This window comes from Musca autumnalis, unplaced genomic scaffold, assembly GCF_047663935.1.
Source record: "Musca autumnalis isolate F117 unplaced genomic scaffold, ASM4766393v1 scaffold_2, whole genome shotgun sequence".
In the NCBI taxonomy this organism is placed as follows: domain Eukaryota; kingdom Metazoa; phylum Arthropoda; class Insecta; order Diptera; family Muscidae; genus Musca; species Musca autumnalis.
In genome coordinates, this window is record NW_027411755.1 from 239,424,847 (window position 1) to 239,452,561 (window position 27,715).

Sequence of the window (27,715 nt, forward strand, 5' to 3'; positions counted from 1 at the left end):
ACTTTTCTCTTGGGGAAAGTCATGACGGATGAATTTAACTGTAGAAAATCATGACAAACTGTAATTTTTATTGTAAAATTCCTAATTGATGAAATGTCCTATTAGAAATCCCTCAATGATGATAATTACTTTAGGCAAAAATGATGACTGATGAACTTTTCTATTGGAAGAGTCATGGCTGATGAAGTAAAGTATAGAAAAAGTCTTGAATGATACATTTAAATATAGACTGATGAAGATTTTTAATGGAAGAAAAAAGGCTTGTTTGATGAATTTTCAATAAAGAAAAAGTCATGACTGATGCATTATTCTATTGGAAAAGCGATGGCTCATGACTAATGAACTTTACTATAGAGATAGTCATGACTGGTGAACCTTTCTTATAGAAAAAATCTTGAATGATGAAGTTGTCATGACTGGTGAACTTTTCTATTGAAAGGTCATGACTGATGAATTTAAGTATAGCAAAAGTCTTGACTGATGCATTTAAGTATAGAAAAAGTCATGACTGATGAATTATTCTATTGTATAAGTCATGACTGATGAGCTTTTTCATAGAAAATGTCATGACTGGTGAACTTTTCTATTGAAAGGTCATGACTGATGAATTTAAGTATATGAAAAATCTTGAATGATGCGTTTAAGTATAGAAAAAGTCATGACTGATGAATTATTATATTGTATAAGTCATGACTGATGAGCTTTTTCATAGAAAATGTCATGACTGATGAACTTTTCTATTGGAAGAGTCATTACTGATGAATTTTACTATAGAAAAAGTCTTGACTGATGAACTTGATGAATTTAAGTATAGGATAAATCATGACTGATGAACTTTTCTATTGGAAGAGGCATGACTGATGAATTTAAGTATAGAAAAAGTCATGACTGATGAGCTTTTTTCATAGAAATTGTCATGATTGATGAACTTTACTATAGAAAAAGTGATGACAGGTGAACTTTTCTATTGAAAGGTCATGACTGTTGAATTTAAGTATAGAAAAAGTCTTGAGTGATGCTTTTAAGTATAGAAGAAGTCATGACTGATGAATTATTATATTGTAAAAGTCATGACTGATGAGCTTTTTCATAGAAAATGTCATGACTGATGAACTTTTATATTGGAAGAGTACTACTGATGAGTTTTACTATAGAAAAAGTCTTGACTGATGAACTTTTCTATTAGAAGAGTCATGACTGATGAATTTAAGTACACAAAAAGTCTTGAATAATGAATTTAAGTATAGACTCATGAAGTTTTCTATTGAAAGATAAAAAGTCTTGATGAAATTTCAATATAGAAAAAGTCATGACTGATGAACTTTTCTATTGGAAGAGTTATGACTGATGAATTTAAGTGTAGGAAAAGTCATGACTGATGAACTTTTCTATCGGAAAAGGCATGACTGATGAATTTAAGTATAGAAAAAGTCATGACTGATGAATTTTTTTCATAGAAATTGTCATGATTGATGAACTTACTATAGAAAAAATCATGACTGGTGAACTTTTCTATTGAAATGACATGACTGATGCATTTAAGTATAGAAAAAGTCATGACTGAGGAATTATTCTGTTGTATAAGTGTGACTGATGTGCTTTTTCATAGAAAATGTCATGACTTATGAACTTTTCTATTGGAAGAGTCATTACTGATGAACTTCACTATAGAATAAGTTTTGATTGATGATCTAACTAAGTATGAGAAAATTCACCAACTATGGGAAAAGTCACCTTTTTAAATGTACTCATCGCTGGTGAACTTCCCTATCGAAAATTCGTCAATTATGCACTATAGGCAATATCATCACTGATAATTTCTTCTACTGGAAAAGTCAGGATTGCCTATTTTTCCTATGGCAAAGGTCATTGAAAGAATAGGAAAAATCATCGTTATGAATTTTGTTTTATAGCACAAATCATTGTCGATGAACTTTTCAATTGCGGTGTTTAACCATCCAATTCTTGGTGAATGACCTTAGGCCATACTTAAGAAGTATGTACAAGAAGTATTAATTTTAATAATTATGTCTATTATTTAATATTTCTTTATTACAACTACTGTTGTTGTTGTTGTTGCTGTTTTTTTCTCTTCTTCTTCACCATTAAAGTGTTTTCTTTTTTTAATTCTTTTTCTACATAATATGTTTTGAAGACTATTTGAAGCAGAAAGCCATAACTATTTCATGTCTGTCATTTTGCACACCCAAACTCTGTAAGAAAACCAACACACATTGAGTTGATATGCCTAAATTACCAAAAAAAATAAAAACATTAACATAACCACGCCAACAGAGGTGGTTCACATTTGCAACCCACCTGACCCACCAACAACAAAAAAAAAAAAAAACCCACAAAACAAGACACCATAAAAATACAACCTTTTGATGAACTCTGTAGTTAGAAAATAAAATAGAGCCCAACTAGCGAAACGAAACTTTTGGAAGCATATGAAAAGAAAAAAAAAAAACAATTTCACGTCAGAAAAGGTGTAACTGACATTTCACCAACTTCAATGAGTTGTAGTTATGAAAAGTGGTGGAGAGGGGAAGTCCCGACTAACCACCGAAGAAACCGAAACCAAACATATCCACCAAAAATTAAAACCATTAATCATTAGAGAGAGAAAATTATATGAATTTCTTGCGAGTTAAATAATATGGGTTTGACAAGTGTGTAGAGTAGCAAAAAAAATTATGAGATGGTTCGGAAGTAGGAAAATATTACACATAACTTTATGCAAATGAACATGCATAATTTTCCAACAGAAAAAAAACACAAGTGGAATTACATAAATACAAGAAAAATGAAAAGAATCAAAAATATTATTGAACCCAATTACCAAGGTAAACTCAAAATTTGTTCTGAATATTTTGTTCTAACCCTTTGCCATTTCCATAACATTTTTCTAAATTCCAAAGAATAAAAATAATTATGAACAAATATTTCTCAACAAATTATTAACAATTCTCAATTAAAATCTAAACCACAAGCCAAAACAGATGTACAAGAAATTCAAAACCATTGCATAGCTGTTATCTATGTGTGGCACATACCCCATGCCGCCACCACCCAACTTTGTCAGGTGCTGGCTCACTAGGCTAAAGCATGCGGAACGTAAAACAAGTTCAAATACAAGCCAATACCGATTAAAATCTTGTAGTTTTTGCACCAAAGCATATGAAAATGGCAACAACAACAACTACACCAACAACAGAGACAGAAAACGACAACAACACCACCGACCACCGCATTGCTATGATGGATAATTCGAATAGATAGCATTTTTATGGCCAGGTTAATTGTTTTAGCCACTGGCGTTTCGAAAAGTGTTTTGAGTTGCGTTTGAGTTGTGTTTTTGTTTTGGTTGTTGTAGTTTGAATTGGAGTTTTACTTTGAAGATCGCACTAGTTTTAGTTTTCGTGATGGTGGAACTAATATTTGTTGTTCATTCGTTCGTTTCATTACATTTCATTCATTCGTTTGTCTGTCTGTCAGTCTGTCGTAATGAAATTGTACAAATCATTCGGTATATAATTATGGCAAAAACAAAAAAAAAACGCACGCACATACACACACAACTAAACATTATTGCTAAGTTTTATTGCAAACGTACACCCAATAATCGGCTGCAATCAACAACTTTTTTTGTGACTTGCAGTCAAAGTTCGGTAAAACCATAAGAAACATAAATAATATCGGTTCAAGTGGTGTCGAAGTCAATTTTTCATGGGAAACAGTGGTTTCTAAGCAAAACTAAATCGATGGAGTTTTACCATAGAAATGTACATTGACGATGACTCCTACAGAAAAGTTAATCCACAATGACTCCAACCGTTCCTATAGAAAAGTTAATCAGAGATGACTTTTTCTATAGAAAAGTTGATCCAGTATACATTTTTTCTATAGAAAAATTAATCCACGATAACTTTTCCTAGGGAAAAGTTCATCCAAGATGAATTTTTCTATAGAAAAGAAAATCGACGATTTCATTTCCTATAGAAAAGTTTATCGAAGATGAAATGTCCAATAAAAAAGTTAATGACAGACGACTTTTTCTATAGATATGCTCATCAAAGATTACTTTTTCTTTCGAAATCTTCATCCAAGATGACTTTTTCTATAGCAAAGTACCCAGCCGATTTCATTTCCTATAGAAAAGTTCATTCCAGATGACCTTTTCTACAGAAAAGTTCATACAATATAAATTTTTCTGTAGAAAAATTAATCCACAATGATTTTCTATGCAAATCCAAGATGACTTTTCCTATAGAAAACTTCATCCAAGATGTACTTTTCTATGGGAAATGTTATCTCTTTTCTATGGAAAAACCCATCAGTGATGATCTTTTCTATGGAAAAAGTCATCACTGATGATCTTTTCTATGGGAAAAGTCATCAATAATGACTTTTTCTATAGGAAAAGTTATCACTGATGAAATGTTCTATGGGACAATTCCTCACTCATGACCTTTCTATGGGAAAAATAATCACTGATGATACTATCTATAGAAAAAGTCAACACTGATGATCTTTCTAGAGGAATGGGAAAAGTCACCAATGATTATTTTTTCTATAAGAAAAGTCATTACTGATGACCTTTTCTAGAAGAAAAGTCATCACTGATGTCCTTTTCTAGAAGAAAAGTCATCACTGATGACCTTTTGTAGAAGAAAAGTCATCACTGATGACCTTTTCTAGAAGAAAAGTCATCATTGATGACCTTTTCTAGAAGGAAAGTCATCACTGATGACCTTTTCTAGAAGAAAAGTCATCACTGATGACCTTTTCTAGAAGAAAAGTCATCACTGATGACCTTTTCTAGAAGAAAAGTCATCACTGATGACCTTTTCTAGAAGAAAAGTCATCACTGATGACCTTTTCTAGAAGAAAAGTCATCACTGATGACCTTTTCTAGAAGAAAAGTCATCACTGATGACCTTTTCTAGAAGAAAAGTCATCACTGATGACCTTTTCTAGAAGAAAAGTCATCACTGATGACCTTTTCTAGAAGAAAGGTCATCACTGATGACCTTTTCTAGAAGAAAAGTCATCACTGATGACCTTTTCTAGAAAAAAAGTCATCACTGATGACCTTTTCTAGAAGAAAAGTCATCACTGATGACCTTTTCTAGAAGAAAAGTCATCACTGATGACGTTTTCTAGAAGAAAAGTCATCACTGATTACCTTTTCTAGAAGAAAAGTCATCACTGATGACCTTTTCTAGAAGAAAAGTCATCAATGATAACCTGATGACATTTCCAGACGAAAAGTGATGACGTTTTTTATAACATCTTCTATAGGAAATTTAAAATTAAAAAAACTATATTTTTATGATTTTCATAGAATATTTTTTATATGATCGTGGACTTTTTAAAGAATATTTTTTATATGGCCGTGGACTTTTTAAAGAATATTTTTTATATGACCGTGGACTTTTTAAAGAATATATGTTCCTGTATTTTTTTAAGAATTTTTTTGATTGTGGATTTTTTAAAGAATCGTGGATTTTTCAAAAATAAAATTTTAAAGAATTGTGGATTTTTTAAAAAAAATATTTTTAAAAATCTTGAAGTTTTTAAAAAATATTTTTTCAAAAATTGTGAATTTTTTAAAAAATATTTTTTCAAGAATCGTGTATTTAAAAAAAATTCTCAGGAATTGTGGATTTTTTAAAAATTTTTTTCAAGAATATTGAATTTTTTAAAAAATATTTTTTCATCGTGGATTTTTTAAAAAAATATTTTTTCAAGAATTTTGGATTTCTTAAAAAAATATTTCTTCAAGAATTGTGAATTTTTTAAAAAATATTTTTCAAGAAACTTGGATTTTTAAAAAAAAATATTTTTCAATAATCATGAATTTTTTAGAAAATATTTTTCAAAAATCATGAATTTTTTAGAAAATATTTTTCAAGAATCGTGAATTAAAAAAAAAATATTTTTTTCAAGAATTGTGGAGTTTTAACAAAAAAAGTTTAAGAACCGTGGATTTTCTAAAAAATATTTTTTCAGGAATCGATGTTTTAAAAAAAAATTTTTTCTATAATCTTGGATTTGTTTAAAACATGTTTTTTCACCAATCGTGGATTTTTAAAGAATATTTTTTTAAGAATCGTGGTTTTTTTAAAAGAATATTTTTTTTAAGAATCGTGGTTTTTTTAAAAAATATTTTTTTCAAGAATCTTGGATTTTTTTAAAAATGTTTTTTTTTCGACTAATCATGGATTTTTTAAGAATATTTTTAACACATATATTTATAGGCTCTAAAGAAAATTTTTAAAAAATGTTTTTATGAAAATTGTTAAAAAATATTTTATGGGGTTTTAAGAAAATTTTTAAAAACAATTTTTTTTTCAAGAATCCTGGATTTTTTAAAAAAATATTTATTCAAGAGTCGTAGATTTTTTAAAAAATATTTTTTTCAAGAATCGTGTATTTTTTAAAAATATTTTTCAAGAATCGTGGATTTTTTAAAAAATATTTTTTTAAGAATCGTGGACTTTTTAAAAAATATTTTTTTCAAGAATCGTGGATTTTTAAAAAGTATTTTTTCAAAAATCATGGATTTTAAAAAATAGCTTTTGAAGAATCTTGGATTTTTTAAAAAATATTTTTTCAAGAATCATGGATATTTTAAAAACAATTAAAATAAAATAAAAAATACAACTTTTTTTTAAGAATCGTGGATTTTGTTAGAAATATTTTTTTAAGAATCGTGGAATTTTTAAAAAATATTTTTTCAATAATCTTTGATTTTTTGGAAATATTTTTCAAGTATCGTTGATTTTTTAAAAAATATTTTTTTTCGAGAATCGTAGATTTTTTAATAATCGTGCATTTCTTAAAAAAAATATCAAGAATCGTGAATTTTTTAAAAATATTTTTTCAAGAATTTTAAATTTTTTCAAGGATTTTTTTTTTATTTTTTTAAGAATCGTAGATTTTTTAAAAAAATATTTTTTCAAGAATAGTGGATTATTTAAAAAATATTTTTTTCAAGAATCGTGGATTTTTAAAAAAATATTTTTTCAAGATTCGTGGATTATTTAAAAAATATTTTTTCAGGAATCGTGGATTTTTTAAAAAATATTTTTTCGAGAATATTTTTTAAGAATGGTGGATTTTTTAAAAAATATTTTTTAAGAATAGTGGATTTTTTAAAAAATATTTTTTTAAGAATAGTGGATTTTTTAAAATATTTTTTTTAAGAATAGTGGATTTTTTAAAAAAAAATTTTTAAGAATAGTGGATTTTTTAAAAAATATTTTTTAAGAATAGTGGATTTTTTAAAAAAATATATTTTAAGAATAGTGGATTTTTTAAAAAATATTTTTTCAAAAATCGTGGAATTTTTAAACAAAAAAAATATTTTTTTAAAAAATGGTGGATTTAAAAAAAAAATATTTTTTTTAGAATAGAAATATTTTTTAAAGAATCGAGGATTTTTAAAAAAAAAATATTTTTTTCAAGAATCGTGGATTTTTAAAAAAATATTTTTTCAAGATTCGTGGATTATTTAAAAAATATTTTTTCAGGAATCGTGGATTTTTTAAAAAATATTTTTTCGAGAATATTTTTTAAGAATGGTGGATTTTTTAAAAAATATTTTTTAAGAATAGTGGATTTTTTAAAAAATATTTTTTTAAGAATAGTGGATTTTTTAAAATATTTTTTTTAAGAATAGTGGATTTTTTAAAAAAAAATTTTTAAGAATAGTGGATTTTTTAAAAAATATTTTTTAAGAATAGTGGATTTTTTAAAAAAATATATTTTAAGAATAGTGGATTTTTTAAAAAATATTTTTTCAAAAATCGTGGAATTTTTAAACAAAAAAAATATTTTTTTAAAAAATGGTGGATTTAAAAAAAAAATATTTTTTTTAGAATAGAAATATTTTTTAAAGAATCGAGGATTTTTAAAAAAAAAATATTTTTTCAAGAATCGTGGTTTTTTTAAAAAATCTTTTTTCAAGAATCGTGGATTTTTTAACAAATCTTTTTTCAAGAATCGTGGATTTTTTAAAAAATATTTTTTCAAGAATCGTGGATTTTTTAAAAAATATTTTTCAACAATCGTGGATTTTTAAAAAATATTTTTCAACAATCGTGGATTTTTAAAAAATATTTTTCAACAATCGTGGATTTTTAAAAAATATTTTTCAACAATCGTGGATTTTTTAAAAAAAATATTTTTTTCAAGAATCGTGGATTGTTTAAAAAATATTTTTTTAAGAATCGTGGATTTTTTAAAAAATATTTTTTTCAAGAATCGTGGATTTAAAAAAAAATCAAGAATCGTGAATTTTTTAAAAAATATTTTTCAAGAATCGTGGACTTTTTAAAAAATATTTTTTCAAGAATCGTGGACTTTTTAAAAAATATTTTTTCAAGAATCGTGGACTTTTTAAAAAATATTTTTTCAAGAATCGTGGATTTTTTAAAAATTTTTTTTTCAAGAATCGTGGATTCTTTAAAAAATATTTCTTCAAGAATCGTGGATTTTTTAAAAAATATTTTTATCAAGAATCGTGGATTTTTTAAAAAATATTTTTTCAAGAATCATGGACTTTTTAAAAAATATTTTTTCAAGAATCGTGGATTTTTTAAAAAATATTTTTTCAAGAATCTTGGATGTTTTAAAAAATATTCTTTCAAGAATCGTGGATTTTTTAAAAAATATTTTTTCAACAATCGTGGATTTTTTAAAAAATATTTTTCAACAATCGTGGATTTTTTAAAAAATATTTTTCAACAATCGTGGATTTTTTAAAAAATATTTTTCAACAATCGTGGATTTTTTAAAAAATATTTTTCAACAATCGTGGATTTTTTAAAAAATATTTTTCAACAATCGTGGATTTTTTAAAAAATATTTTTCAACAATCGTGGATTTTTTAAAAAATCTTTTTCAACAATCGTGGATTTTTTAAAAAATATTTTTCAACAATCGTGGAATTTTTTAAAAAAATTATTTTTAAGAGTCGTGGATTTTTTTTAAATATTTTTTCAGGAATCGTGGATTTTTTAAAAATTAATTTTTCAAGAATCGTGGAATTTTTTTAAAAAAAATTTTTTTTTAAGATTCATGGATTTTTTCAAACATTTTTTCAGGAATCGTGGATTTTTTAAAAAATATTTTTTCAAGAATCGTGGATTTTTTAAAAAATATTTTTTCAAGAATCGTGGATTTTTTAAAAACTAGTTTTTCAGGAATCGTGGATTTTTTAAAAAATATCTTTTCAAGAATCGTGGATTTTTTAAAAAATATCCTTTCACGAATCGTGGATTTTTTAAAATATATTTTTTCAAGAATAGTGGATTTTTAAATAAATATTTTTTAACAATCGTGGATTTTTTAAAAAATATTTTTTCAACAATCGCAGATTTTTTAAAAATATCTTTTCAACAATCGCAGATTTTTTAAAAAATATTTTTTCAACAATCGTGGATTTTTTAAAAAATATTTTTTCAACAATCGTGGATTTTTTAAAAAATATTTTTTCAACAATCGTGGATTTTTTAAAAAATATTTTTTCAACAATCGTGGATTTTTTAAAAAATATTTTTTCAACAATCGTGGATTTTTTAAAAAATATTTTTTCAACAATCGTGGATTTTTTAAAAAATATTTTTTCAACAATCGTGGATTTTTTAAAAAATATTTTTTCAACAATCGTGGATTTTTTAAAAAATATTTTTTCAAGAATCGTGGATTTTTTAAAAAATATTTTTTCAACAATCGTGTATTTTTTAATAAATATTTCTTCAACAATCGTGGATTTTTTAAAATATATTTTTTCAAGAATCGTGAATTTTTTAAAAAGTATTTCTTCAAGAATCGTGGATTTTTTAAAAATTATTTTTTCAACAATCGTGGATTTTTTAAAAATTATTTTTTCAACAATCATGGATTTTTAAAAATTATTTTTTCAACAATCATGGATTTTTTTAAAAATCATTTGTTCAACAATCGTGGATTTTTTAAAAATTATTCTTTCAACAATCGTGGATTTTTTAAAAAATATTTTTTCAAGAATCGTGGATTTTTTTAAAAATCTTTTTCAAGAATCGTGGATTTTTTAAAAAATATTTTTTCAAGAATCGTGGATTTTTTTAAAAATATTTTTTCAAAAATCGTGGATTTTTTAAAAAAATATTTTTTCAACAATCGTGGATTTTTTAAAAACTATTTTTTCAACAATCGTGGATTTTTTAAAATATATTTTTTCAACAATCGTGGATTTTTTAAAAAATATTTTTTCAACAATCGTGGATTTTTTAAAAAATATTTTTTCAACAATCGTGGATTTTTTAAAAAATATTTTTTCAACAATCGTGGATTTTTTAAAAAATATTTTTTCAACAATCGTGGATTTTTTAAAAAATATTTTTTCAACAATCGTGGATTTTTTAAAAAATATTTTTTCAACAATCGTGGATTTTTTAAAAAATATTTTTTCAACAATCGTGGATTTTTTAAAAAATATTTTTTCAACAATCGTGGATTTTTTAAAAAATATTTTTTCAACAATCGTGGATTTTTTAAAAAATATTTTTTCAACAATCGTGGATTTTTTAAAAAATATTTTTTCAACAATCGTGGATTTTTTAAAAAATATTTTTCCAAGAATCTTGGATTTTTTAAAAAAATATTTTTTTCAACAATCGTGGATTTTTTAAAACATATTTTTGCAAGATACTTGGATTTTTTAAAATATATTTTTTCAAGATACTTGGATTTTTTAAAAAAAATTTTTTCAAGAATCGTTGATTTTTTAAAAAATATTTTTTCAAGAATCATGGATTTAAAAAAAAATATTTTTTGTAAGAATCGTGGACTTTTTAAAAAATATTTTTTTTAAGAATCGTAGATTTTTTTAAAAACATTTTTTACAAATACTTTTATGGGCTCTTAAGAAAATTTTTACAGAATATTTTTTATGGTCGTGGATTTTTTAAAGAAAGTGTTTAAAAAAATATTTTTAAGAGAATTGTTGTAAAATATATAAAAAAATTAAAATATATTTTATGGATGGGTCTTTAGAACATTTTTAAAAAATATTTTTTGTTTTTTAGCGGGTTTTAAGAAAATTGTTGAAAAATATTTTTATGGGTTTTGAAGCAAATTTTTAAACAAATATTTTTATGGGGTTTAAGAAAATTGTTAACATATATTTTAGGTTTTTATAGATTAATATTAAAATTTGTATGGATTTTTGTGAACTAAAAATTACAGTTTTTGAAAAAAAAACGTATTTTGAATTTAACAAAAATAATATTTTCTGGAGGAATTCCAAGTGAAATCGGACAGTTCGGAGAAAAGTAATTTCTGATTTCAATTGTTTTTGGTTCAATTTATGCTCCTAGCCAACAGAACATTTTAGTATATTTTAAAATTATTTTTTGACCAACGATACAGATATATCGCCTATTGAAATTATCGCATTTTTAAAGAACTATGTTCAAATAAATACTCATAACTTCTTTAATATTTGTCCAAACGGGACCATCTTTTTTTTTTGATTTGTTTGTTTTTATATCAGCTATCGAAAGAAATATTTAAAAGAAAAAATGCACAGTGGGCTTCAATGCAATTTTCGGGATTTAATATTTAAAATCAATTTTTAAACATGATTGCACCCTTCGATTTTTTCAGAGAAATTTTATTTTAAACTGCGTTCAATTACAAAAATTTTAAGCCCTATGTGGTAATGGGATTCGGACGATTACTATTTTATCTGAATTTTTTACAATTTGTCAATACAATTTTTCCTTTATACCGTTGTCCAAAATTTGTATTTCCTTTATTTTTGAAGCTAAGAGTACATATTTATCATTATATATTATATATTTATCATAAAAAATAGAAAAAATCCACAGTGGACTTTAATGGAATTTTCGCTGATGCATTTTCAAAATCGGAAAATGACGCAGTTTTTAAGGTGTTTGAGATAAATTCATAAATATAAAATCAAAACAAATATTTATAAATGAAACTTTTAATTTTTTTAATAAAATAATAAATTTTGGACAAAGGTATAAAGGAAAAATTGTATTGACAAATTTTAAAAAAATCAGAAAAAAATAGTAATCTTCCGAATCCCATTACCACATAGGGCTTAAATTTTTTGTAATTTTTATAATTGTAATTAATTTTACAGAATTTGACTTTTTCAAGGCTCCATATCTATGGAACCGTTAGTCAAAAAAAAAAAAAAATGAAAATATACTAAAATGTTTTGTTAATCAGCAGCATTGCCACACCAAAAAATAAAGGAAATCAACAACCTCATCTTGAAAAAGTGTCCGATTTCACTCAGAAATCCCCGTATATTTGTGTAGATCGTAAAAAGGTAATATTTTGAATCTATTTGTTTAATATTTCTATGGATATTTCAAAGAATATTCGAAAAAATATTTTAACGGGTTCTTAAATTACAAAAAATGTGGATTAGTTAAAGACTTTTTAAAGAAAAAAAATGGAACTATTTTTACAATATTTTTTCAATATTTGTATGTTTTGTTTTAAAGAATTGTACCTTAAATTTTCAAGGATTTTTTTGAAATTGCTTTTTTGTAAATATTTTAAAGAATTTTTTAAAAATATTTCTATTGTTTTTTATGAGATCTTTTTAATGATTTTTATGGATATTTTTTAAAGACTTTTTATAAATATTTTAGGGGTTTTTTAAGAAATTTTAGAGACGTGGCTTTTTTAAAGATTTTTTTTAAAATATTTTTACGATTTTTTGTGTATATTTTGAAGTATTCTTTTTTAAAGATTATTATTGATTTTTAAAGATATCGTATGGTTGTGAATTTTTTAAAAACAATTTATGGATTGTCCTGGAGGATTTTTTTTTTTTTTTTTTTTTTTTTTGAAAAGCATGCTCTGCACTTCACTGTCCAACAAAGCAAATCCTCTTGTCTAAAGCCTATATTTCTCTCTTTTATTTTGATTCCATAAATAAATTACGAAATAAATTGTAAAAACCAGAAAAAAATTACAGTTCAAACGCCATTTGTCCATAATGCCAGCCAACAGCAGGGGAAGTTCATGCCAAACTGGGAGGTCGAACAATGAATTGTGGTGTTAACTATAAAATTGTTGACTGATGCGGTTGTTATAGGCAAAAAAAATTATAGAAAATTTGCACTTTTCATTTGGCATTTCATATTCATTTCCGTTGGTTGCTGTTGTTGTTGAAAATCGTTTTCTTTGATGACTTAGAGTAACTCCATTTTATTTAAATGCTTGAAAAAAACATTTTTCACAGTCTATAATTTTTCATATAAACTTTGATTTAAATGTAAAAATAATATGGTGTTGCATGTTTATTGAGATGATTTTCAAAACTGTTGCCTTTTTCAACATTTAATTTTAATGGAAATTTATTTTATAGATGCAAACATTGTTGCACAAATATTGGCAATAATATCGTGACTGTTTGTTCGGGTTTTCATCATCCTCTTTAAGACATAATCGTGGCCATCTAAGTTTTTTTTTTCAACAACTTCCCCTTTAAAATATTGGAGGTTAAAATTTGAAATAGAGTGTCAACACGATATTTGGCCATCAGTCATTGAGAGTTCAGTTATTTTTGTTTTTTGGCACTTTTGAGGAAAATAAATTTGAAATTGTGATTTAAAGTGGCAATTTTATGATTTAATGTTAAGCGAACTTCTCTTTAAATGCTGCCAATATTTAATGTTGGCCATTTAACCTCAGTTTTTGAGGGAAAAAGAAATATCTGGTAACTTCCAAGCGTAAGTAGAAGGTCAGTCTAATGAGACCTTATTTGACAAAAAAAGTAACAATTGATTTGACCTGCAATAAATAAATGTGAACAGTACAAGGTCAAAATAAACAATTTAGATTTTAATGTTGGGCAGTTATACCCAACTTTTAAGCTGTGCACAATTTTCTCATAGAAGTCTATGAAATTAACTGTTCTCCTTGTTAAATACTTAATCTCAAACACGAAGCAACAAGTTCTACTTCTTTTCAAATAAAATTCAAAACCACGCTGATAAAAATAAATATACATATCTCTAATTTACTCATATATCATCTTTGTCTAAGGTCATAGTTTATTACCATCTGAAGATTTCAAAATCCCCCCCTCTTAGCAACTTCCACCAAATTTACAAAGAAATTGTAACACAACTAGGTTATGTTAACTACGAAGGCCAAACAATGCTCGACTCTAATCTGTTATGGCCTAAATTATTTTCATATTTCATGGAATTTGTTATCTCATCTTTGAATATGCAACAAAAATAAGACATTAAAAAGTCAGACCACCATCATCCACACAAAGAAACGAACTATAAAAGAAATTTCTTTAGGAAATGTTTTAAAAATTTCACATTTCCCCAAATATGACTTTCCTTTTGGAATTATCAATGTTAATTACCCGCTCCAAGTCATCAACTGCGCTGTGTGTGCTGCTGCTGTATCATATCTAACGCTTTTAAAATTACTCCAAATATTTGCCACCAACAAATTACCGCTGGTTGAGCGGCTGTTTGGTTCCACTTTTATGGAGTTTGTGACGCTTTTATGAAATTATCATTGAAGCACTTTACATACCCTCAGCATAACCTCTGACATTTTTTGTCAAAACAATTGTTAATTATAGCCATTAAAACTGGGGCGAAAAGAAATTCAAAAACTGAAAATGAAGATAAAATATAAGGTGTTATTATCGAAAGCTAGAAATGGAGAATTGTTTAAGATTATTTTTTCAAGGACTATCAGACAAATGTAAAGTTTTTAGAAATCTTTTTAAATATTTTAGGAATATTTTTTTAGGGCCATGACAGCCAACAACCAAAAAATTAGACGAAAAAACGTGGATTTTAATGCATACTTTTTTTTGAAAAAACTTGGATTAAAAAGAATATTGTTCCAAAAAAAGTGGATTTAAAAAATATTTTTTTTTAAAAAAGCGGATTGTTATTGTATTTTTTCCTAAAAAATATTGGATTTTTAAAGTATTTTTTGCAAAATCTTGCATTTTTGAAGGAAAAATTGTCCAAATAGAGAAAATAGTTTTTTTTTAAGAAAATTTTTTTGAAAAATATATTTTACAAAATATTGGATTTAAAATTTTGATTTTTTTTAAGTTAAAAACAGGATACTTTAAGAAAAAAACATTATTTCCGAAAACGTGGTTTGTAAAAAAAAATATTTTGTTCAAATAGTTTAAAAAGTATTTTTCCATTATATATAATATATAATAATTCTTATAGAACGCGGATTAAAAAAATATATTTTTTCAAACGTTAATTTTTTAAATATGTTTTTTCAAGGTTTTTTAAAAACATTTTTTCAAACGTTGATTTTTTGAATATGTTTTTTCAGGCTTTTTTAAAAGCATTTTTTTTCAAAAGTGGATTTTTTAAAAAAAATCAACTTTTGATTTTTCAAATATATTTCTTCAAGATTTTGTGAAAGTATTTTTTAAACGTAACTTTTCACAAATGTGCATTTTTAAAGTATTTTTTGCAAAATCTAGCATTTTTGAAGAAAAAATTGTCCATTAGACATATAAATAAAAAATATTTTTCAAGATTTTTTTTAAATATAAGTTTGATTTTTTAAATATATTTTTTCAAGATTGTTTTAAAGTATTTTTCAAACGTGGGTTTTATAAAAATAAATATTTCTTCAAAGGTGAATTCTTTACAAAAATATTTGTTCAAACGTGAATTTTGAAAAAATATTTTTTCAAATATTTTCCTATCCAAAATTTTTCAAAAAATATTTTTCTATCCTAGACTTTTCAACAAATATTTTTCTATCGTATATTTTTTTAAAAATCGTATAAAAATACATATATAAAATAATTTTAGAGGAACGCGGATTTTTTAAAAAAAAAATATTTTTTTCCTAAAACGTGGATTTTTAAAAATATTAGGATTTTTTAAAACATATTTTAAAATATTTTTTTTTTCAAAAAAAATAGGATTTTTTTTAAAAAGTGGATTTTGGATTTTGTTGAAAAATATTTTATAATATTTTTTCGTATTTTATTTATTTCGAAAATAGCTGATTTTGTTAAAAAATTACTTTTCCAAATTTGGTTGCTTTTTTAAAAAATAAAATTTTCGAAATAAACTTTGATATCTAAAAACATATTTTTTCAAAAACATTGATAATTTTATTTAATTTTTTTTAACATATATTTTGTTAAAGGTAATTTTGTCTCGTAGATTAAAAAATATTTTTTCAAAATTATTTTTTTTTTCAATCGTGGATTTCTAAAATACCTTTTCTTTTTTAAAGATAATTTTTTCAAATCTGGTTTTGTTTTTAAAAAAATTGTTTGATATTTCGATTTTTAAAGAATATTTTTCCAAAGGGATTCCACTTTTTTAAATATAAATAAAAATACATTGTGTGAACGTAAATTTTTTTAAGAAATTTTTTTGGAATGCGAATTTTTTTTATAATTTATAAATCCAGGATTGAAAAAAATATTTGTTAAAAAATCCATTTTGAAAAAATATCTGTTAATCCACGAGAAAAAATTACCTATAAAAAATATATGTTAAAAAGAAATATTAAATAAAATTATCAAAAAAATATGTTTTTAGAAATCAACGTAATTTGGAAAATAGTTTTTTTTAAATCGAACAAAGTTGGAAATATAATTTTTTAACAAAATCAGCTATGTATTTTCGAAAAAAAAATTAAATAAAAAAAAACATTTTAAAATATTTTTCAACACAGTCCACGTTTTTGAAAAAATATTATAAAATATTTTTTAAAAAATCCATTTTTTTGGAAAAAAAAATATTTTAAAATATGTTTTAAAAAATCCACATATTAATAAATCCGCGTTTTTTGGAAAAAATATTTTTAAAAATCCACTTTTTAGGAAAAATATATTTATTTTAAAGAACTTCTTTTCCACACGTGGATTTGAAAAAAAAAATAGTTCTTCAAAAGTGGATTTCAGACGTGGATGTTTTAAACAATATTTTCAAACGTGCAGTTTTTAAAAATATTTGTTTAAACGTAAATTTATTAAATAATATTTTCATTTAAGATTTTTAAACAATATATTTTTTACAATATTTTTCAAACTTAGATTTTTTAACAATAATTTGTCAAACATAGATTTTTTGACAAAATTTTTCAAACACGGATTTTTAAACAATATTTTAAATAACGCGCAATTTTTGAAAAAAAATTCTTCAAAACTGGATTTTTAACATATTTTTTTAACGTGGATTTTTTTAAAATATATTTTTGAAAAGTGAATGTTTTTAAATAATATTTTTTTCAAAAGCAGACCATTAAGAATATGTTAAGATTTTTTTCAAATATTTTTTGGATTTTTTTAAATATTTTTGAATATGTTTGGATAATTAATAATAATTAAAATATATTTTTTTAAAATATTTTTTCAATCGTGGATAGTTAAAAAATATTTTTTCAAAAGTGGATTATTGGAAAATGTTTTTGTCAAATACAACATATTTTTTAAAGGTAGAGATTTTAAACATATTTTAAGACTTTTTAATATATTTCTTGATTCTTTAAAATATTTTTTCAAAGGTGGATTTTTTTAAAAATATTTTTTCAAAAGCGAATTTTTTAAAAATATTTTCCAATTTTGGATACACTTTGAGATTAAGGTGGCTTACTTTAAAAATAATAAATATTTTCCAACATAAAATGTATATTCAAGAACAGACTTTCTAAATATATTTTTTTACATTTTCCTAAATATTTCTTTATAATTTTAAATATTTTTCAATTTTGAAAAAATTTTTTCAGACTTGGAATTTTTAAAAATATATTTCTTATTAAATGTTAAACATTTTTCAAAAGCAGTCTTTTTAAAAATAATTTTTTTTTTAATATTTTTTGTATTTTTTAAATTATTTTTAAATCGTGGATTTTTAAAAATATTTTTTATTTTTTGAATATTTCACCGCTTCTTCTTGTGGAAGAAAGTCTGTGATGACTTTTGTCTTTTCTAGAAGAGATTACATTTTCTATATTTTCTATCGAGTAGTAAAAGTCATTATTGATGAACTTTCCATTAAGAATAATCATCGCTAATGACCTTTCCTATAGGAAAATTTATTACTGATAATATCTAGAAAATACTTTCCACATAAAGACTCATCTACCTCAACACATCCAGTTTTAATTTCAAAACTAACGATAAATTCCTAAATCAAACACACAAAATCGGAATTTCACTTTCAATTGAAAAACCACATTTCATTCATTGTCAAGTTCAACACAGCTATAAGGTCCACTCACTCATCCACAGATTATTGTCTGTCTACCAAATGACATCATATCCTTGTGCGAGTGTTTTTTGTTGTTGTTATTATTGTTTGTTGTTGCAAAACATATTTTTGCGTAAATCATTTCAATAATATTTTAATGAACAACAAAATCCAATTTATTTGACATGTTGGTTAACGCCATTTGAATTTAAAATATGTTTGCAATGTTTTTTTTGCTTGTGGTAGCGACATTTGAAAAATCATTAGAGTCATAAAATGACCGTTAAATGTCAATTAATTAAGAAATTCCCCTACCAAACAACAATTTAAACATAAATTTCTTCAAGTTGGACAATTAAAAGTTTAATGGCATTTATTTGTGGTTAATTTTTAATGAATTTAACAAATGAAAATACATAGTTGTTTGGTGTTTCTTTTAGCTAACAAATAATTAAATTATGAAGTCACCCAAGTAAAATGGTCAAGAACAGATGGTAGGCAAAAATATTTCATATATTTAGGCAGTTTTTTTATGTGTGATCTCATTATTTTTGAGGGTGTTTGTGTCCAAAATTCATTTGAATTTCATTTCGAAAATTCGTTAAAATTTAAATTTAGCTTAGCTGAATTGTGTTTTAGGGCTGTGAACTGAAGTTTGTTGCATTAAAATTGATATTTCAATGAAAAATTTGCAATTCAGCTGAGCTGAATTGGGATTTATGAAAAATATATTCATATTTAGCTTGGCAAGCAAATGATTTACAACAATACTTTGCAATTCAGCTGTGCTGAATTGCAATTCAGCTTCAGGGCTTAGTGTTATATGGTAAAAATTACAATTCAGCTCAGCTGAATTGTGTCTACAATGTAAAAACGACATCTCACATAGCTCAATTGAGTTTCCTGTGTAAAAACTATAATTCAGCTTAGCTGAATTGAGTTTTCTATGGAAAAAACATAATTCAGCATAGCTGAATTAAGTTTTCCCTAGAAAAACTATAATTCAGCATATCTGAAATTATGTTTTATAACAAAACAATGCAATTCAGCTGTGCTGAATTACAAATCAGCTTCAGGGCTTATTGTTCTTTGGTAAAAATTACAATTTAGATCAGCTGAATTGTGTTAACAATGTAAAAAACGACATCTCAGCATAGATGAATTAAGTTTCCTGTGGAAATAACTATTATTCAGCATAGCTGAATTGAGTTTTCTATGGAAAAAACACAATTCAGCATAGCTGAATTAGGTTTTCTCTAGAAAAAATATAATTCAGCGTATCTAAAATTATATTTTTTTAAAAAAATATGCAATTCAGCTGTGCTGAATTACAATTCAGCTTCAGTAATTGGTTTTCTGTAGTAAAAAATACAATTCAGTTCAGCTGGATTGTGTCAATAAAGTAGAAACGACATTTCAGCATAGCTGAATTCAGTTTTCTGTGGAAGTAACTACTATTCAGCATAGCTGAATTAAATTTTCTATGGAAGAAACATAATTCAGCGTAGCTGAATAAAGTTTTCTCTAGAAAATATATAATTCAGCATATCGGAAGTCATATTTTATAACAAAAATATGCAATTCAGCTGTGCTGAATTACAATTCAGCTTCAGTAATTGATTTTCTGTAGTAAAAAATGCAATTCGTTTTAGCTGAATTGTGTTAATAAAGTAGAAACGACATTTCAGCATAGATGAATTAAGTTTCTTGTGGAAATAACTATTATTCAGCATAGCTGAATAAAATTTTCTATGGAAGAAACATAATTCAGCATAACTGAATTGAGTTTTCTCTAGAAAAATATAATTCAACATATCTCAAATTATTTTTTATAACAAAAATATTCAATTCAGCTGTGCTGAATTACAATTCAGCTTCAGTAATTGGCTTTCTGTAGTAAAAAATACAATTAAGGTCAGCTGATTTGTGCTAACAAAGTGGAAACGACATCCCAGCATAGCTGAATTGAGTTTTCTATAGAAAAACTATAATTCAGCAAAGCTGAATTGAGTTTTTTAATGGAAAAAATAACTCAGCATAGCTGAATTGAGTTTTCTGTGGAAAAACCATAAGTTAACATAGCTGGATTCAGTTATCTACGGAGAAACTATAATTCAGAATAGCCGAATTCAGTTTTCTCTGAAAAAATCTATAATTTAGCATAGCTGGAATTATTTTTTATAACAAAACTACGCAATTCAACTGAGATGAATTACAATTTAGCTTCAGGAATTAGTAAAAAATACAATTCAATTCAGCTGAATTGTGATAAAAAAGCAGAATTTTGTTAATAAAGTAGAAACGACATCTCAGCACAGCTGAATTAAGTATTCTGTAAAAAAAACTATAATTCACCATAGCTGAATTGAGTTTTCTGTAAAAAAAACTATAATTCAGCATATCCCAATTCTGTTTTCTGTGGAAAATCTATAATTTAGCACAGCTGAAATTATGTTTTATAGCAAAACTATGCAATTCAGCTGTGCTGAATTACAATTCAGGTTCAGTAATTGGTTTTCTAAGATAAAAAGTACAATTATGCTCAGCTGAATTGTGTTTACAATGTATAAAACAACATCTCAGCATGGGTGAATTGAATTTTCTGTGAAAAAAACTAAAATTCAGCATAGCTGAATTGAGTTTTCTCTGAAAAAACTATAATTCCGCATAGCTGAATTGAGTTTTCTGTGGAAAAACCATAATTCTGCATAACTGAATTAAGTTTTTTCTAGAAGAACTATAATTCAACATAGCTGAATTCAGTTTTCTGTGGAAAAAAACTATAATTCAGCATAGCTGAATTGAGTTTACTGTTGAAAAACTGTAATTCAGCATAGCTGAATTCAGTTTTCTGTGGAAAAAAACTCAATTCAGCTATGCTATAATTCAGTTTTCTATGAAAACCTTATGATTCAGCAAAGCTGAATTAAGTTTTCTGTAAAAAATATATAATTCAACATAGTTGAATTCAGTTTTCTGTGGAAAAAACAATAATTCAGCATAACTGAATTCTGTTTTTTTATGGAAAAACTTTAATTCAGCATAACTGAATTGCGTTGCTTATGGAAATCTTTAACTCAGCATTTCTTCTATGTATAAACTATAATTCTATTCAGCTGAATTGAGTTTTCTGGTTTCTTGTAGAAAAATTTTAATTCAGCTTAGCTGAATATGATTTTTTGTTAAAAAAGTACAACTTTCTTCTCCCAAATTGTGTTTTAGTGGGGAAAATTGCAATTCAGCTTAGCTGAATTACATTATTATGGGAATTTTTCCACATTCTCTTATAAAAATATATTAACCTCATTATTGATTTAATATTTTTGTTATTCGTTTCAGGTGATTTCAACCATGCCCAGCACATTGCATCCCATAAAAAGGTAGGTTTTTGCATGTTTATAACTTCCTTTGTATTTTTTTTTTGAAATTACAAGTTGTCTCGCCATTACATCGTAACCACGGATAATGAATCAATAGATGATTATTGTTTTGTGGAAATATGTATTTAGAATATTGAAAAAGTGTTATGCACGAATGACAAGAACATATAATTTGTTTATTGGTTTTTTGTTTAGAATGAAGTTGTTTTTTTGTTTTTCATTTAAAACCGGGAGATTTGGTACCAACCCATTTGACAACGACCATCAAAAAGGGAAATAAGGCAAATACCTTTTGCCAGGCAAGCGTAACACAATAAATTCTGCTTCAGTGTAGAACTTTGATTCATTCAAAATAAACTGTTGCGGCTGCTGAATGGCTTTGGAGCATTGCGGAAAAGGGCAATATTCAATGCAATCAAAAAAAAAACTAATTTATTTTTTTTATGTTGTATTTCATTCAGACACAGATAGTTGTTAAGTCCAAAATAATTACCGGCCACCATCATTATCAACGAAAGCACCACAGTGGCATTCGCTGTCTCGTCCGGCCAAATAATAATTTGTATGGCATATGCAACCCACAACATTTATACGATAATTATGATGATGACGATGATGTTAATGATCGTCAAATGTTGTTAACTATTCTCCATCCATCTGTTCGTTATAAACAAACATGAGGAGCGGTTGGTGTCTCCCCCTCTCTTAAACAAACCACAAAACAGCATTGCTGTTACCTTTACATATTTTCTATTTTGCGATATTAAACCGATATGCCTACCGCCGCCACTTTATTTTCCTACTAGTCTCACAATCTACCACATTGAGTGTAGATAGTGTCTAAAAATCAATTTTTCCGCGATTTCCTTGAATCAAGTGATTTATACTCCACTGATACAGTGCGGGAGATATGGCAAGACAAAACCACCGATGAAAGGCTCAAATGTTGGCAAACTAAATGGCTTTCAAATTTTTCACAAATTGCCACAAATAAAATTAAAAGCTATTAGGAATGTTATATAAGAGGGAATTTACAAGAAATACACAATTCTGCTGTGCTAAATAAAATTTATCATAGGAAAAAATCATATTTTCCCATGAAAACCTTATTCAACCAGGATGAAAAGAAGTATTCCTAACGAAAACGGCTATTCAGCCAGGCTGAATAGAAGTTTTCCTACGAAAACACCTATTCAGCCTGGCTGAATAGAAGTTTTCCTACGAAAACACCTATTCAGCCAGGCTGAATAGAAGTTTTCAGGCTGAATAGAAGTTTTCCTACGAAAACACCTATTCAGCCAGGCTGAATAGAAGTTTTCCTACGAAAACACCTATTCAGCCAGGCTGAATAGAAGTTTTCCTACGAAAACACCTATTCAGCCAGGCTGAATAGAAGTTTTCCTACGAAAACACCTATTCAGCCTGGCTGAATAGAAGTTTTCCTACGAAAACACCTATTCAGCCAGGCTGAATAGAAGTTTTCAGGCTGAATAGAAGTTTTCCTACGAAAACACCTATTCAGCCAGGCTGAATAGAAGTTTTCCTACGAAAACACCTATTCAGCCAGGCTGAATAGAAGTTTTCCTACGAAAACACCTATTCAGCCAGGCTGAATAGAAGTTTTCCTACGAAAACACCTATTCAGCCAGGCTGAATAGAAGTTTTCCTACGAAAACACCTATTCAGCCAGGCTGAATAGAAGTTTTCCTACGAAAACACCTATTCAGCCAGAAGTTTTCCTACGAAAACACCTATTCATCCAGGCTGAATAGAAGTTTTCCTAACAAAAACCTTATTCAGCCAGGCTGAATAAAAGTTTTCCTAAAGAACACCTTCGTCAGCAATGGTTAAATAAAAGTTTTCGTAACAAAAACCTTATTCAGCCAGGCTGAATAAAAGTTTTCCTAACAAAAACCTTATTCAGCCAGGCTGAATAGAAGTTTTGCTACGAAAACACCTATTCAGCCTGGTTGAATAAAGATTTCCATAGGAAATTTTCTATTCAGCCAGGCTAAATAAAGATTTCCATAGGAAGTTTTCTATTCAGCCAGGCTGAATAAAGATTTCCATAGGAAATTTTCTATTCAGCCAGGCTGAATAAAAATTAGGAAATGTTCTATTCAGCCAGGCTGAATAAAGATAAGGAAATTTTCTATTCAGCCAGGCTGAATAAAGATTTCCATAGGAAATTTTCTATTCAGCCAGGCTGAAAAAGATTTTCATAGGAAATTTTCTATTCAACCAGGCTGAATAAAGATTTCCATAGGAAATTTTCTATTCAGCCAGGCTGAAAAAGATTTTCATAGGAAATTTTCTATTCAACCAGGCTGAATAAAGATTTCCATAGGAAATTTTCTATTCAGCCAGGCTGAATAAAGATTTCCATAGGAAATTTTCTATTCAGCCAGGCTGAATAAAGATTTCCATAGGAAATTTTCTATTCAGCCAGGCTGAATAAAGATTTCCATAGGAAATTTTCTATTCAGCCAGGCTGAATAAAGATTTCCATAGGAAATTTTCTATTCAGCCAGGCTGAATTAAGATTTCCATAGGAAATTTTCTATTCAGCCAGGCTGAATTAAGATTTCCATAGGAAATTTTCTATTCAGCCAGGCTGAATTAAGATTTCCATAGGAAATTTTCTATTCAGCCAGGCTGAATTAAGATTTCCATAGGAAATTTTCTATTCAGCCAGGCTGAATTAAGATTTCCATAGGAAATTTTCTATTCAGCCAGGCTGAATAAAGATTTCCATAGGAAATTTTCTATTCAGCCAGGCTGAATAAAGATTTCCATAGGAAATTTTCTATTTAGCCAGCCTAAATAAAGATTTCCATAGAAAATTTTCTAGTCAGCCTGGCTGAATTAAGATTTCCATAGGAAACATTCTATTCAGCCAGGCTAAATAAAGATTTCCATAGGAAACATTATATTCAGCCAGGCTGAATAAAGATTTCCATAGGAAATTTTCTATTCAGCCAGGCTGAATAAAGATTTCCATAGGTTAGGAAACTTCTATTCAGCCTGGCTGAATAGGTGTTTTCATTGGAAAACTTCTATTCAGCCTGGCTGAATAGGTGTTTTCATTGGAAAACTTCTATTCAGCCTGGCTGAATAGGTGTTTTCATTGGAAAACTTCTATTCAGCCTGGCTGAATAGGTGTTTTCATTGGAAAACTTCTATTCAGCCTGGCTGAATAGGTGTTTTCATTGGAAAACTTCTATTCAGCCTGGCTGAATAGGTGTTTTCATTGGAAAACTTCTATTCAGCCTGGCTGAATAGGTGTTTTCATTGGAAAACTTCTATTCAGCCTGGCTGAATAGGTGTTTTCATTGGAAAACTTCTATTCAGCCTGGCTGAATAGGTGTTTTCATTGGAAAACTTCTATTCAGCCTGGCTGAATAGGTGTTTTCATTGGAAAACTTCTATTCAGCCTGGCTGAATAGGTGTTTTCATTGGAAAACTTCTATTCAGCCTGGCTGAATAGGTGTTTTCATTGGAAAACCTCTATTCAGCCTGGCTGAATAGGTGTTTTCATTGGAAAATTCAGCCTGGCTGAATAGGTGTTTTCATTGGAAAACTTCTATTCAGCCTGGCTGAATAGGTGTTTTCATTGGAAAACTTCTATTCAGCCTGGCTGAATAGGTGTTTTCATTGGAAAACTTCTATTCAGCCTGGCTGAATAGGTGTTTTCATTGGAAAACTTCTATTCAGCCTGGCTGAATAGGTGTTTTCATTGGAAAACTTATATTCAGCCTGGCTGAATAGGTGTTTTCCTTTGGAAAACTTCTATTCAGCCTGGCTGAATAGGTGTTTTCCTTTGGAAAACTTCTATTCAGCCTGGCTGAATAGGTGTTTTCATTGGAAAACTTCTATTCAGCCTGGCTGAATAGGTGTTTTCATTGGAAAACTTCTATTCAGCCTGGCTGAATAGGTGTTTTCATTGGAAAACCTCTATTCAGCCTGGCTGAATAGGTGTTTTCATTGGAAAACCTCTATTCAGCCTGGCTGAATAGGTGTTTTCATTGGAAAATTCAGCCTGGCTGAATAGGTGTTTTCATTGGAAAACTTCTATTCAGCCTGGCTGAATAGGTGTTTTCATTGGAAAACTTCTATTCAGCCTGGCTGAATAGGTGTTTTCATTGGAAAACTTCTATTCAGCCTGGCTGAATAGGTGTTTTCGTTGGAAAACTTCTATTCAGCCTGGCTGAATAGGTGTTTTCGTTGGAAAACGTCTATTCAGCCTGGCTGAATAGGTGTTTCCGTTGGAAAACTTCTGTTCAGCCTGGCTGAATAGGTGTTTTCGTTGGAAAACTTCTATTCAGCCTGGCTGAATAGGTGTTTTCGTTGGAAAACTTCTATTCAGCCTGGCTGAATAAGGTTTCCGTTAGGAAAACTTCTATTCAGCCGAGCTGAATAAGGTTTCCGTTAGGAAAACTTCTATTCAGCCTGGCTGAATAAAGATTTCCATAGGAAATTTTCTATTCAGCCAGGCTGAATAAAGATTTCCATAGCAAATTTTCTATTCAGCCAGGCTGAATAAAGATTTCCATAGGAAATTTTCTAATCAGCCAGGCTGAATATAGATTTCCTTAGGAAATTTTCTATTCAGCCAGGCTGAATAAAGATTTTCATAGGAAATTTTCTATTCAGCCAGGCTGAATAAAGATTTCAATAGGAAATTTTCTATTCAGCCAGGCTGAATAAAGATTTCTATAGGAAATTTTCTATTCAGCCAGGCTGAATAAAGATTTCTATAGGAAATTTTCTATTCAGCCAGGCTGAAAAAGGTCTCCGTTGGGAAAGCTTCTATTCTGCCTGGCTGAATAAGGTTTCCGTTAGGAAAGCTTCTATTCAGCCTGGCTGAATAAGGTTTCCGTTAGGAAAACTTCTATTCAGCCTGGCTGAATAGGGTTTCCGTTAGGAAAGCTTCTATTCAGCCTGGCTGAATAGGGTTGCCGTTAGGAAAGCTTCTATTCAGCCTGGCTGAATAGGGTTGCCGTTAGGAAAGCTTCTATTCAGCCTGGCTGAATAGGTGTTTTCGCAGGAAAACTTCTATTCAGCTTGGCTGAATAGGTGTTTTCGCAGGAAAAGTTATATTCTGCCTGGCTAAATAGGTGTTTTCGCAGGAAAACTTCTATTCGGCCTGGCTGAATAGGTGTTTTCGCAGGAAAACTTCTATTCAGCCTGGCTGAATAGGTGTTTTCGCAGGAAAACTTCTATTCAGCCTGGCTGAATAGGTGTTTTCGCAGGAAAACTTCTATTCAGCCTGGCTGAATAGGTGTTTTCGCAGGAAAACTTCTATTCGGCCTGGCTGAATAGGTGTTTTCGCAGGAAAACTTCTATTCAGCCTGGCTGAATAGATGTTTTCGCAGGAAAACTTCTATTCAGCCTGGCTGAATAGGTGTTTTCGCAGGAAAAGTTATATTCTGCCTGGCTGAATAGGTGTTTTCGCAGGAAAAGTTATATTCTGCCTGGCTAAATAGGTGTTTTCGCAGGAAAACTTCTATTCGGCCTGGCTGAATAGGTGTTTTCGCAGGAAAACTTCTATTCAGCCTGGCTGAATAGGTGTTTTCGCAGGAAAACTTCTATTCAGCCTGGCTGAATAGGTGTTTTCGCAAGAAAACTTCTATTCGGCCTGGCTGAATAGGTGTTTTCGCAGGAAAACTTCTATTCGGCCTGGCTGAATAGGTGTTTTCGCAGGAAAACTTCTATTCGGCCTGGCTGAATAGGTGTTTTCGCAGGAAAACTTCTATTCAGCCTGGCTGAATAGGTGTTTTCGCAGGAAAACTTCTATTCAGCCTGGCTGAATAGGTGTTTTCGCAGGAAAACTTCTATTCAGCCTGGCTAAATAAGGTTTTCGTTAGCAAAACTTCTATTCAGCCTTGCTGAATAATGGTTTTTTGTACTAAGCTTTGCTGAATTCCTTTATTTTCATTCAATTTTTAATAATTTTTTGTTTTATAATCAGTGAAAGGCGGATGACTCGGTGCACCATGACATCCTTTCTTTCTTGGCCAATAAATTATGCACACTGCACATGTGCTCAAGGTCTACTGTATTATTATTTTTTATTTT

General features: G+C 27.5%; 1 protein-coding gene across 4 annotated transcripts in view; it reads left to right on the forward strand.

The window, feature by feature from the left end:
- The window catches only part of spir (spire type actin nucleation factor), a 261,309-nt gene that overhangs the window by 65,382 nt on the left and 168,212 nt on the right, over positions 1–27,715 (forward strand). For all 4 annotated transcript variants that reach the window (XM_073971127.1, XM_073971130.1, XM_073971128.1 and 1 more), the window contains exon 3: positions 21,597–21,637. In XM_073971127.1, the coding sequence (XP_073827228.1) occupies positions 21,597–21,637 (41 nt within the window). The remainder of the gene's footprint in view (positions 1–21,596; positions 21,638–27,715) is intronic.